This window comes from Gambusia affinis, linkage group LG09 (assembly GCF_019740435.1).
Source record: "Gambusia affinis linkage group LG09, SWU_Gaff_1.0, whole genome shotgun sequence".
Classification (NCBI taxonomy): domain Eukaryota; kingdom Metazoa; phylum Chordata; class Actinopteri; order Cyprinodontiformes; family Poeciliidae; genus Gambusia; species Gambusia affinis.
The window spans coordinates 24,430,878-24,443,755 of NC_057876.1; the positions used below are offsets into that span (position 1 = coordinate 24,430,878).

At 39.9% G+C, this 12,878-nt stretch overlaps 1 protein-coding gene across 2 annotated transcripts; it reads right to left on the reverse strand.

The window, feature by feature from the left end:
* Positions 1-1,064: 1,064 nt before the first annotated feature.
* g3bp1 (GTPase activating protein (SH3 domain) binding protein 1) lies at positions 1,065-9,487 on the reverse strand. 2 transcript variants are annotated; one of them, XM_044127357.1, is made up of 12 exons: positions 9,341-9,487; positions 6,184-6,300; positions 6,013-6,094; positions 5,274-5,447; positions 5,093-5,183; positions 4,321-4,411; positions 3,969-4,191; positions 3,780-3,878; positions 3,315-3,429; positions 3,075-3,200; positions 2,585-2,694; positions 1,065-2,506 (listed from the first exon to the last, which is right to left on the reverse strand). In XM_044127357.1, the coding sequence occupies exons 2-12, from the start codon at positions 6,276-6,278 to the stop codon at positions 2,258-2,260; spliced, it is 1,455 nt and encodes a 484-aa protein (XP_043983292.1). In that variant the 5' UTR covers positions 6,279-6,300; positions 9,341-9,487; the 3' UTR covers positions 1,065-2,257. The 2 variants fall into 2 exon arrangements, with proteins under 2 accessions (XP_043983292.1, XP_043983291.1); XM_044127356.1 differs by having other exon boundaries at positions 3,960-4,191.
* Between the last annotated feature and the right edge of the window lie 3,391 nt (positions 9,488-12,878).

The window sequence follows — 12,878 nt, forward strand, 5'->3', positions numbered from 1 at the left end:
ATTATCAATAAAGAGAAAAAAATAAATAAATTCTGGCCGCGTCTTAAAAAGGACGTAACAGCGAAAAAGCCCAGCTGCAGGAAGCAACACAGCGCAACAGGCACATCACAGAGCTCAATTTGATCTTTTCTTCCAATGCTTGTTTTAAAAGCGATGCTTTCAGTCAGACCGATTAAAAGTTGAAAACAAAATAAATCACTGAAGACAGTTGATCAGAAAGCAGAACCAGCGATTCGCAGTGGGGACTCTGTCATCACCAGGACAGATGAGTACTACAGTTCCCTCTGACTCCAGCCACAGAGTAACTGGTTTCCTGCAGAAAATCAATGCTAATCATTTAGATGGAGGCTCTTGAAAGTCTGTGCACTCGACTAAGAAATAAAACTCTGTAATTCCTTTGTTTTCTAGAGCAAGCATTAAAACGCCCAGCTGATTGTGTTTGTGGTCCTGATAATTAGATGTGCAGTAATCCTCTTAAGAGAAGCGGGAGCCGAGAGTAGAACGACCAGATGTGGATGGATGTACAAGCAGAGTGAAAACAATGTTAAATTATCCAACTTCAATTAGAATGCCTTTAAATTTCCAAATATATGTCTGTACAAAACTGTTTAAAATCCCGGATATGAGTTTGCAATTCTTCAGCTGAGCTGCAGTACCTTGAAGACGACAGTAGGCGTCACTGTTGGACAGAAGCATTTCTTGAGGTTTTCTGTGAAAGTCTGCGGCATTACACAGAGACATAAAAATGTATCCAAATGTTCACATACCTGAGGACCTTCCCACCTGGGCGTGTTTCCTTTTCATTTGCGTCTTTTGAAAGAAAACCAGTTCATAGCTGTCTTACGCAGCCCAACAGCTACATACCAGGAATAAATATTTTACAAATTCTTTAGATTCACAATGTTGACATTTATTTTATATGATTATGGTTTACAGCTTATGAAAACCATAAACAGATATTGTCCCCAATTGCTTTTGGTAGGAGAACTTGGGACAAAAATCTTTCTGTGTGAACTAATTATCATTGTAAACCTTGATTTTAGGCAGACAAAAACCAAACGAGGTTAAAACAGTAAATCGCTTTTAATTTAGTTCTCTCATCGGCATGTGAGCTTATTTTTCAGATGACAAATGAAGTGCATCGGTAGTACAAGTCTGACAGGTTTTGATACATGCTCCATTCAGACATTACTAAAATAAAACTACAACATTTCAGCTCTTTGACCTGATAGAATAAAAAGACAGATCCATCGCTAGATACAACGGTGGCAGCAATACACAGGATTGCCCAAGCAGTAAAAGTACACGTTCCTTTAAGAAACAGGGAGAGAGAACGCGAAACATCTGGGTTTACAAATCCCCAATTCAAGTAGTATTTACCCTTTTTCATGTTTTTGTGTGTTCTGATTTAACAAATTCAAGTTTAGCAATGAAAAATGGCAAAAACAACAAAAAAAAAGCTGACAAAGTCCAGGTAAAAACAGGTGAAAGCCTGTTTTTACCTGGATGTAAAAATCCAACTGCAGAGCTGGTTATGTCTCCTGCACAAACCGATGTCTGGATTCAGGAGGGAGCGCCATCAGAATGAGAGGAAACCGCTGATCACCGGAGGAGCGACTCAGCTTCAGGAGAAAATGCAGACAGCAGTTATGGTGGATTCATTCTGGATTCTCTAGATGATAGGAACCAGAAAAAAATAAAAATACCAAGAGTTTTTTTGTGGGGGTCAAAAGTAGACGGCAAACTTGCAAAGCATTCAGAACTCCTTGTGTGGGAATGCTAAAAACAGTCGTCTGCATCAGCACTCCTGTCTCTTTAATGAGTCTCAGCATCCAACAGTTTCCCCCCTGAACAGTAAAGACGAGTCTCTGGAGTGTGGAAAGGCGGGACTCTGCTGTGGAACTGGCGGTGGGGTGGGAAGGTTTGTGTTGGAACAAACAGACGGATGACTCTGCCGCCTGAATTCAGCAGATGTGACTTGATGTTTAAAAGTTTGACCAAAAACTTGAGCCGAAAACATTTAGGAGACAGAAAAATGCAGAAATAAATCAGAAGTTAGGCAACGCATGAGCAGCAACCCAAATTCCTGACTCCAAATCTATAATTCCTGCCGATGTTCCCTCCTGGATGTAAAGGGAGGTTGTTGTTTTGTTTTTTTTGTTTGTTTTTTTAAATTAATTTAGCTTTTTCCAATCAGTTCCTGTTGCAGAAAACTCATAAACGACTGACTCCAGACGGTTGATCCAACTCCAGGGGTTTACTGACGAGGAGCAGAATAGCGCCCCTCTGCGGTCCCGGTGCCCCGTCCAGAACCAAAGCTGGGTTTCTGTGACATGCCGCCACGAGTTGGGGGTCCCCTCGGTGCCCCGCCGCCTCCTATTCGCTCTCTGGGGCCGCCGGGGCCTCCTGGACCGCGGGGCCTCATGTCTCGCCTGTCGCCCTCTCTGGCCGACCGGGTTTTCTTCTCCTCCACGTTTAGACGGACATCGCCTCTGAACTTGATGGGCTGATGAAGACAACAAATTACATTATAATCCAGATAGAAAACGCTCAACCTCCCCTCAGACTAACAGCTGTTTCTTACTCTGTTGCTGAGGATTTTCTGTACAGGTTCAGAATCATCAAACACCACAAAGCCGAAGTTTGGGAGCTTCCCTCCGCTGTTGATCCGCAGCTCCAGGACATTCCCGTACTCTGGAGGTGGAAAGGTCACGTTGTTCCATTTATAAAATCATTTTTAATCCAGTTCAACTGTTTATGTTTGTGACAAATACAACCAGGCCAGTGCTTTACTCAGAATCTTTGAAACGACTGTAGTCTAGAGCCAAAACAATCAGATTGAAACAACAAAACTGTCAGTTTATTAATAATTAATCACTGAGGAAGTTCTACGATGTATTTTAGCCAATGAAATGCAACATGCTTATTTTCATATTGCATCTTAAGATCTTGTGTAAAAAAATCCACAGAACATGAACATTGCCAGACTAATCAATAACTGACATAATATCTATGTGTTCTTTCTAAACCGTCAGTTCTATTAAAGCTGCTCATGAGGTTTTGCTCCAACTTACGTTCAAAGAACTCCTTCAGTTCCGTCTTATCCACGTCATGCGGAACGTTTCCAACGAAAAGCTGGTGGGCGTCTGGGTACCGGACCATCCTGCGTCCCTCCGTCTCACCCTGCTCACCTTCACGAACTGAAATATAAACAGGAAACCCTTTACTAAAATACACAAAAGCGATCTCAAATCAGCTGCATTTCCTGTCAGAAGGTGAATCTAAAGTGTTGTGTGGCATCAGGCCGTCTGTACCTGGCCTCGGCCCCCTGTTGGGGGGTGGAGGACCGCCGGGCCGCTGTTCTCTCGGCCTCTGGTCCCGCTGCGGTCTCTGTGCTGTCTGGGTCTCTGGCTTTACTTCCACTCTTGGCTGCAACAGAACAGGCTTTTATTAGACTGGAAAGCCATCTGGTATTTGGATTTAGGAAAGAAATGAATCATTACTTGAATGTGCTTCAATTAGTTTTAGGAATAATAAACATAAGTAAGTAAAAAACCATTAAAGCTGACAAAAAAAAGAGTCCAGAGTGAAATCTACAGCCACTCTGGGGATAAAGGAATATTCTGCTGATCACAAATCTGTGACTTTTTATGAGGAAGATTTACCAGAACCAAACAATTTGAGGACCAGCAAATTTTTTTTTGTGTTTGTTTGTTTTTACATTGAGAATTTGATTTAAATTAATGAAGCTGACCAATAGAGTTGCGAGTTCAACCCACCTGTGCTGTGGGAGTGGCTTTTACATGTGGAGGGAATCCTGAGACTGGGACAGCCCCACTGGGAGGGAGGTTCTTACTGGTAACCAGTGCCCAGGAGAACTGGTAAGGGAATAAAGAGTGAAAATAAGATTTCTAGTTTGCTAGGGCGTTTTCTCCGGCTCCTCCCACCTCCACACCTACCCTGTTTACCTCTTGAGCAGGGGGCGTGGCCTCAGCGGGCGCAGGCTCTGTGGTGGGGGCGGGGGCTGTGGAGGGGCTTTTCTCCGACTGATCCTCAATCGTGAGCGCTTCTGTCTGCGTTTCCAGCATTACCTCGGCTTTCAGCTCCACCTCCACAACCTCCGCCTCCTTCTCCGGTTCTGGGCTCGCCGCGGCTTCTTCCTCCTCGTCACCAGGAGCCGCTGGTTCTGAACTAGAAAGAGATGATGTGGACGTTGGTTTGGAGCAGCCATCAGGGATTGTGCTGAGATTTAGTGACATTTTGATATGAGCTGCAGGAAAATTAACTAAAAACTAAACAGGAAAACTGGTAAAACCTTACCAAGCTGTTGGGTCGTAGTAGGGGGCCGACTCCTCTGGGGCCACATCAGGGGACGGGACCCTCTCCAACTCCTCCACCTCATCTTCAGACTCTGAAAATAAAATAAAGAATTCATAATTTTTAGATATCTCTGAAGTCCATTTCATTATTTTTGCAAATTCCATTAAATTTTTTCCAAAATGTCTTATTTTGAATGTGAATTCTATTTTAACCACATTTAACAGTATTAAATGTGGCCAAAATGTATGTAATTACAATGTGAATGGGGGGAAAAAAGGCAAGTCGATAGATAAGTTCAACATCTACTGTTATTGTTTACAAATATAACAAATTTCTGTTCAGAAAGTTGGTTTCACAAAATGTTAAAAAGTGTTTCCCCCTTATTTTTTATAAAATGTATCATATTACACAATTTCTGCATCACAGAAATCAAAAGGCCCCCAATTTACTATTAAACTCCATCTGAGACCAATATACAAACTCATTAAATATTATTGAAAATTCTTTTCTAGTCATTATACTCAAAAAGTGAAATTAATATTTTCCTGAAAATTACACAAAACCATTTTTTAATACAAGAATGTTTTTGACCTATGCAAATCAGAACTTTGAGGATTTCTCCATTAGTCTCAAAATGAAATCAGTTTCTCATTTACCGTAAAGATAATAAAGATTTATTACAGCATAGGTGACAGAAGACAAAATGGAGGACTTCCTCAGTACTCCAGACAGAACCGCCGTTACAGAATCTATAAAAAAAAAATATTCGCACCTTCTGGGGGTTCAGAGTCCGAGTCACCAAACACCTCGTCTTGGTACCGAAACACGTCGTTGTGGACGTAGAATTTATTTGCAACAGTACCCTGAAACAACAACAATAAAATAAACACCGTGAAGAGTCAGGACATTTTTACTACAGCTCAAGGCGCGTGCGTCTCGGTCTGGGTGCCAACCTCGGGTGCCAGAACAAACGTCTGCATGAACTTCCTCATGGGCTGCATGTTGTTGGACAGCTCCCCCATCACCTGGACCACCACGCCTTCGTTCAGGGTGGCGTGGGCGTCCACATGTCGGATCTTTGTGTGACAATCACGGAAACTCAGAGCCATCACCCTCTTATGGATCTCCTGCAAGAAAAGACAGGAAGAAAAATCAAAGATTTGGACTTCCACTAAGTAAATGTTTGATTGATTCTACAGGCAAGTAATTTTTTGCAATCACAGGTTCCCTCAAATACAGAGACGTCTTTATTTGCAGATCAAAGTGATTTTGGTCAAAATATCTCAATCTCCTTGTTAGATGATGTGGGAAATAATAATTATAGATTCTATAGATAATTGCAACTTCTAGTCCTGTGAATTCTGAATTCATTCAAAATGCTCAAAAATTTAATTTTAGTCTGCTTAACTTTTTTGTAAAAAATATTTCAATAATTCTGACATTTCTTTAAATATAAACTGATGAATTTTGATGCAGGACGGAGCCTTATAGGATTGCTTTAAATAAATGTTTAAAAATTGCTTACAGTCTTTTCCCCTTCTCAGAGAATCTCTAAACTGTGTGAATAGAAAAATTGGTTTCTGGATTAAAAACTGCGTCTGAATCGAATCTTGACCCTACAATTCAAAGGGTAATTCTATTGTAACTTCTGAGTAACTCCTAAAATGTCTCCTGTTGGGTGACGCCACTTACAGCTTGGCCGTAAACGGCCTCCAGTGGTTTGCCGTTGCTGTCCAGGCCGCCGTGCACGTAAGACGAGTTCTTCCCGTAAAACCTGAGGAAACAGTCAAACAAGTTACTTAGTAGAAAGGGAATTTAGAAAGCAGGATTTCTGTCTGATCAAAGAGCAGCAGCTGGTGGTACCTGTGCAGGTAGTCTGGGGCCTGGTTCAGGAGTGTGTAATACTGTCGGACAAACTCTCGCCCGACCAGCTGGGCACTTGGCTTCTCCATCACCATTTCTTTGGTCGACTGGAAATCTCTGCAGGAACAAAGCGGACAAGCTCGTCAATAAGTAAAGAAACCAGTTTAGTAAACGATCCAATAGATTTATGTTTTAATTAAAGTTTTGTTCACAGCAATATTAAAATTCAAACTGCAGCAGACTGTTTGGATCCTGTTCTGATGACTCATTGACACTGACAATCCCAGGAGTCATTTACAGTGAAAATTGTCACCCATTTCACACAAACATGTTGCGTCTGACTCAATATGGCTTCTTTTTTAAATTATTTATTTACTTGTTGGGCCAGCGGCACTCGCCGCGTTTCATCTGTAAAACTGACTGACAGCCGTTTATAACCACATCCTGGTGAAAACAAAACAAAATTAACATTTCTCCTCATGTTGTGTGAGAACGCAAATGTCAATGTTTTGGTCAGACTTTTTTTCTGGCTATTTCAGTATTTCCTCTTGGGCCTGAGGTGTTGATTGCAATTTCTGTCCTAAAGCTGCAGAAAAAAAAGTGCAAAAGCTCTCCAGCCAGGAAGTATTTTAAATTTACATGACCACTTCGACTTTTACTGAAGAATTCGTTTTGCTCTGAAGGAAAAAAAAAACCAAACTCTTTAGTTTACATCGCAGTTCTGTTCACCTTTTTTTAGAGCAAATGAGTTTACCTTTAGAGTCAATATTTGCAGTAAAAAGACAGACTAATAATGCTGACGGAAGGATAGTTTGCGAAAAACGAGGCATGCTTGAACAGAACGACATTCATCTAAGCTGCAAAATGCAACCACAGCTCAGGCTGCCATTAAGAGCAAGTTGATACCCAGCTCAGTATCTGCTGGTTAAACTGGAAAAATTACATTTACAGGAAGAAAATCCATCCATGTGGTTGTTTCTCAGTATTATTAAAGCAGAAACCATTTATAAGTTTTAAGCCAAAATCATTTTGATTTGTGAGCTGGAAACTCGTTTGGGTCCAAAAGCGTTTTTCTCTGAGCAGGGATGACAGTTTACAGACGACACAAAGTTTTCAACACCAGCACTTCCATTACATCCACATAAAATAATGCAGACATACGTTTTCTTTTCTACTGGTCAAAGTCAGGCTGCAGCTTACATTTCAATTTATCAATTTTTCCAGTAATATTAATGATGATGTCAGAACCTGAAAAAAAACTTTGCTGCGCCTAAGAATTGGCTGAAATGGACTTGACATTTTAAAATATTTTGTAGCTTTTTCCATCAGAGAGTGAAAATTCAAGACATTTTAGCTGCAAAGATAAAGTCCAGACCTGGCAAAAGAAAAGCTGCTCTTAAAATAATAAAAACAACTTAGATTGTCAGTCGTAGTTTTAATCATGCAGGTTTCTGACAAACCAAATGATACCTGCCCATCCACAGTTCAAACATCTATGAGAATAGGGCCGGACAATACAACTGAAAAAAGTATTTCATATTGGTCAATAGCGATAATTATTGATTGTTTTTTGTTTTAAATGTCTGAAACAATGCCAAATTGGTTATGTGACATTTCCTGTTTAATTCCTAAGGCAGCAGCCCTGGCACCATTGAGAGCAAAACATTGTTTTCCAGCGCACTCAGCAAGTTAAAATACTACATCTCTAGATGATTGTAGTAGGACATATGTAGACCAGAGCAGTACTTTATCCACTAATGACCCATCGACCTGCCACAGGAAGTCTGGAGTCCTACCTTCATTTCCTCCAGTGTAATATTAACAATTCCCACCATTTCAACAATTTAAGGATACAAAATGATATTGAATTGAAGTCTGTTACTTCACAGCGCTTCATCACAATCGATCCAACTTTGCATAATGCACCAGAAGTCTTTACAATTTTCGCGCCGTTTGCTTAATGCACCATCTACGATGATTTACATGGATGGATTCCTGAAGCTACTCATTAACTGGAGCATTAGTGTAGTGCATGTTCAGCTAATTTGAACACATTCTCTAGAAACGCTCACAGTAAGGCGGAGGACTTAAAGACTACCAAACCTTTGGAGGGTAGAAAATCGTTCTGTGTTAATCGTAACTCCACAAAACGACTAGTTTCTATGCACCACATGCTGCTAGAACATGCTATTCAGTAACCAAAAGGAAATGTTCTTGTCGGCAACAAAGCCAAGAGCCATCTGGTGGTCTCAAGGATTCCTTCCTTCACAGCCAGGGATCATCAACTGAGCCGTACGGAAAAGCGCTTTGGGACTCAAGTATAGTGAAATATACCATGTTTCCATTCTTTTCAATAAGCTTCGACTCCATTTATCCTGGTTTATATGAAATCAGCCTCATTTCCTCGGCGTGGTCAACAGTGTACGTACAGCACGCAGACAAAGGCCGCGCCATGCCGGTTGTGATGGAGCCGCTTTCCCCGGCCTAAACGCACGCAGGCCCCGGATACTGCGGGGACATCGGGCCACTCAAGCGGCCGTTTCTAGATATAACCTGGCCTCACTTGGCATGACGCCGCCATCGACCAAGGGGCTTAACAGCAACAGCTGTAGCCGCCTGCGGCCCCCAAACCCAGGCAGAAGGATCCTCAGAAGCACGTGTCCTGGACCGTTCCTGGCCACGCTTTCTGCTGCAGGCGACCAGAGCTTCTCCGGTAGCGTGATTAAAACTATACAAGTTAAAATAAAATCCTACTTATTAAAACGCCACCAAAAATCTGATTTGGGACACGATGAAAATGATAAGACGGGAGAGGGTCGCGATTGAAAGGCTAAATAGGAGCTAGAGAAGGGCGGGTGGCTACTTCCTGGAGCACAAAAACGAAACTGATGGATTTTTCAAACATTTAATACATGTTAAAAGATTCTATCACTATTTTAACACTTATAGGCTCAATTGTTTATAACCTGCAACACTATAATTTTAGAGCATTTTAATAGGTGCTTAATAGCTTCCTACAAAAAACATGCTATTAACCCTCACATGAACCCCAGAATTTAGACAGAGCCCGACCCAGTTTAGTAAATAACCACGATAAGCGAAGAAACCAAGGTTGTTATTACAAGCTATAAACAACCTGTAGATGTAACTAACTTACCAACTGGTCAGTTGTATTAAAAACTGTTGCCTTTCAATCGGTTGATTCTTTGAATTGCCGTAAAGGCTGTCGGAGAGCTAGAGGCTTCACAACGTGCTAGAGTGCCCGGACACCGGTCTCACCTCCGCAACCGAACAACAAAATCCCGCCTCTTAGAACATTTCTAGCAAATGAAATTCGATGTTAAGACTAATAAACCAATCGCTTGAGGGGACCACAGGAGGGGCGCTAAACAAACCCAATCCACACGAGCAGAGGAAGGTGCGATGGTTTTGGGAACTGGCATACACCGATAAAGTTGAGTTGCGGCGCACCGGTGGAGTTTTCCCGCTTGGGGGCGACAAAAGAATTCTGTCAAAGTTAAATACGTTCAGTTCTATACATATGCGAAATGCTTGTGAATCCAAAAGCAAATTTATCTAGACATACGCGATCTAAGTAGACATTACAAATGCAATCCACTGACTGCCAATAATATTTAAATATCCAATTTTGAAATATAAATTTCCATTAAAAATTACTAAGCTGTATAAGCTATTTAGGTGACCTGCTGTACCCTGCCTCTCACGATAATAAGCGGATATAAACAACGGATGGACGGATTTTCTATTAGGTTGATCATCAGGTTCAAAAAGTTATATTTATTCAATCGTTGTATGTAGCCTACTATATAAAGAATTAAATGCATCCAGCAATAAAAAAGTGGGTTTCAGTTGGAAAATGACTGAAAACCAGCAATGAAAATTTCATAAGAGCAATGGCTTAAAATTTCATCTGCAGTTTTTTAACGCAAACTATTGATTAGCAATATTGTAAAATAATTGATGACACCATCAGTGCTACCACTCTGAACATACCACGACATTTTCCCATGTTAAGTTAAATAATTTGCCATTATGAAAATGTGGAACAATTACTTTCCCAAGAATATTGACTTAAAACAAGCCCATATTTAGCTGAAAAGTTACTTGTGAGTTAGTTTTGTCCTTTTTCACATGTACAAATTTGCACTAGAAGCTACACCTAAAATACCGTAGTTGGTTGGAGTTTTTATTTATTTATTTTTTGCAGTGCTATTTCAGGTCAAAGGTTGTTCAGTTATGAAAATGGTCAAGTCAGAGCTAGGAACTAAATCCTGGTGAGAATATATGCTAAGATTAAACAAAAGATACAGTTCATGTTATATCCCTTTACATTTTTTAGAATGAATGATAGAAATATCAGGAGTAATTGCCAATATAACATAATTTCAGTACTGCAGCGACATTTTTTACATAGACTTTAATTCATTTTTAGATTTTAAAAGAAAAAGTGAGCTAAAAACATTGACATGAGTTTACTTTTGATTCCTTTATTGGTTTGCCTTCTCTGCCGGGGCAGAATGAAGAGGTATTTATTTTTTCCCGCTGTGGCAGAGAGGAGGCACTGTGTGCTTTATGGACAAGCCCCAGAGGTTGTTTCACATTCCTGACTCTGGAGTCTGGATGAGCGGGTGGGGATGGTAACTGGGTGCTCTGGCTCTCCCTCTGCTGTCTCCCAGGGGACCATATGGAACTTCAGTCGACCAGAAGAAAATTAAACACAAAAAGTAAAGAATGCTGGAACAAAGGCACACAGAAACTCAGCCTAATAAGGCAGTATGTATGAGAACACAATGTCCTCACAGCCAGACAACATGAACACATCCTGTTTTGTTGAAGACTTGGTCTTTAACATTTATGAATATAATATTATGCTATTTGGACTTTTAGATATTTATGACAATTCAGTAATGATTCATTTATGTTTTTGAAGTGATCGTCAGTACATTTTATGCAATCGATGAAATTCAAAATCTTTATTTGATGAATGGCAGTAGAGTAAAATTGTGACAAATCACAAATTAACATCATAATACTCAAATGGAGGACTGGAGCTTATGGAAATCATGAAATAAAGTTCTGGACTTTGACTGGATCATTCTTACACTTGAAAATACTTTGATCCAATCAATCCTATTACAGCGCTGATGACTACGTAGGTTCATGACTACGATGAGCCTTCGCTCTAGTCCTGCAGCTTCTAACAGGTTTTCACATGAGTTGAGGAGAAAACCTCAACTCATGGATTCCTGAAGCTACTCATTAACTGGAGCATTAGTGTAGTGCATGTTCAGCTAATCTGAACACATTCTCTAGAAATGCAAAGAAGCCCATGGGCTTCTTGGAGTCTTCTCTGGATTTTGTTTATCTTTATTGACGTGTTATATAAATAGCCATGCCTTCGTGAGTTTGCAGTTGTGTAACATGTTTTTGAGCTTCGCATGAAAAACTGAAAGTCTCTCTTCGAGATGTTCAAAGTTTTGGATATGGTTTTGTAACCCAACTCCGCTGTTACCCTCTCCACAATTTCATAAAGAGCAGAGCAGACAGGTGAGTCTGGTGTGTTCTTCAGTCTTCATGATGCTGTTTGCTCACAAATGTTCAACTCCATCTCTACATAAATCAAATTACACACAAGTAGACTCTAATTTGTTACTCTAATTACTTTTTAGAATATTTAACTTTATTTAGAAGTATTAGAATAAAGGGGTTGAATACAAATGCATGTCACACTTTTTAGATTTTTGTTCGAAAAACTTTGTCAACTATGTGGCATTTTTCTTCTGCTTCACAGTTAGTTGCTAGTTGCTGTGGCCTTGCTGCACATATTCCGTAATTCCAGTAAAATTAATTGACTTTTTTGTAATTTTAAATAGCAGAAGTATGCATAACGCTCTGAGTAGATCTGGTGATAATGACGGGGACTGGACCTGTTTCTGTGGCTTTCTAAGATGAGTATCCTTGCTAAATTTGGGAGGGATGGAGAAAATGGTTAAATCAACTCTCACATAAAGATGCCCTAAACCTGCAAAAAGAAAACTCTTAATGATTGCATGAAAATAAAACTGATGATTTTATGATTTTATTAAAACTAAGATAGAGTTCTTATACCCCTGGAATTTAATATAAAATGTTTAAGAAGATTATTCTGATTTATAGGTTTGCAAAACGGTTCAAAACAGTTAAGTATGTATGCTGCATAAGAGAGCAAGACAAGCTTTCTCATGCTTGAAAGTCCCAAAAATTTCAAAAATGTTGCACATAAAAAACAAAGTCTGGCTTGTGGTGCTGTATAGATGTCAGATCAGATCATCTGGGTAAAAAATTCTTTTGCAGAGAAGACTGATGCAGATATGGAGCCATGCTCAGATGTTTTTGAAGACATTTATTCAGAAAACGAACTAGATCGAGCTCTTTATGTCACATAAAAAAAAATAACATGGTGAGAAAAACTCTCAGCCTGCGAGGTTCCCCCCTCATTAGAAAATAATTTTTTAAAACTTATTTTCAAATATAAGCATACACACGCATTGCTTTTAAGAGCACAGATTTGTCTGGAAATTGATTTAAAAAAAATTACAACTTTACTACCAGTAGTCAAACTGCTAAAAAAAATACACAAAATGACAATAAAAAATGAAGGAGCCCACCACCAAAGAAGTGCAAAAACTGAAAAG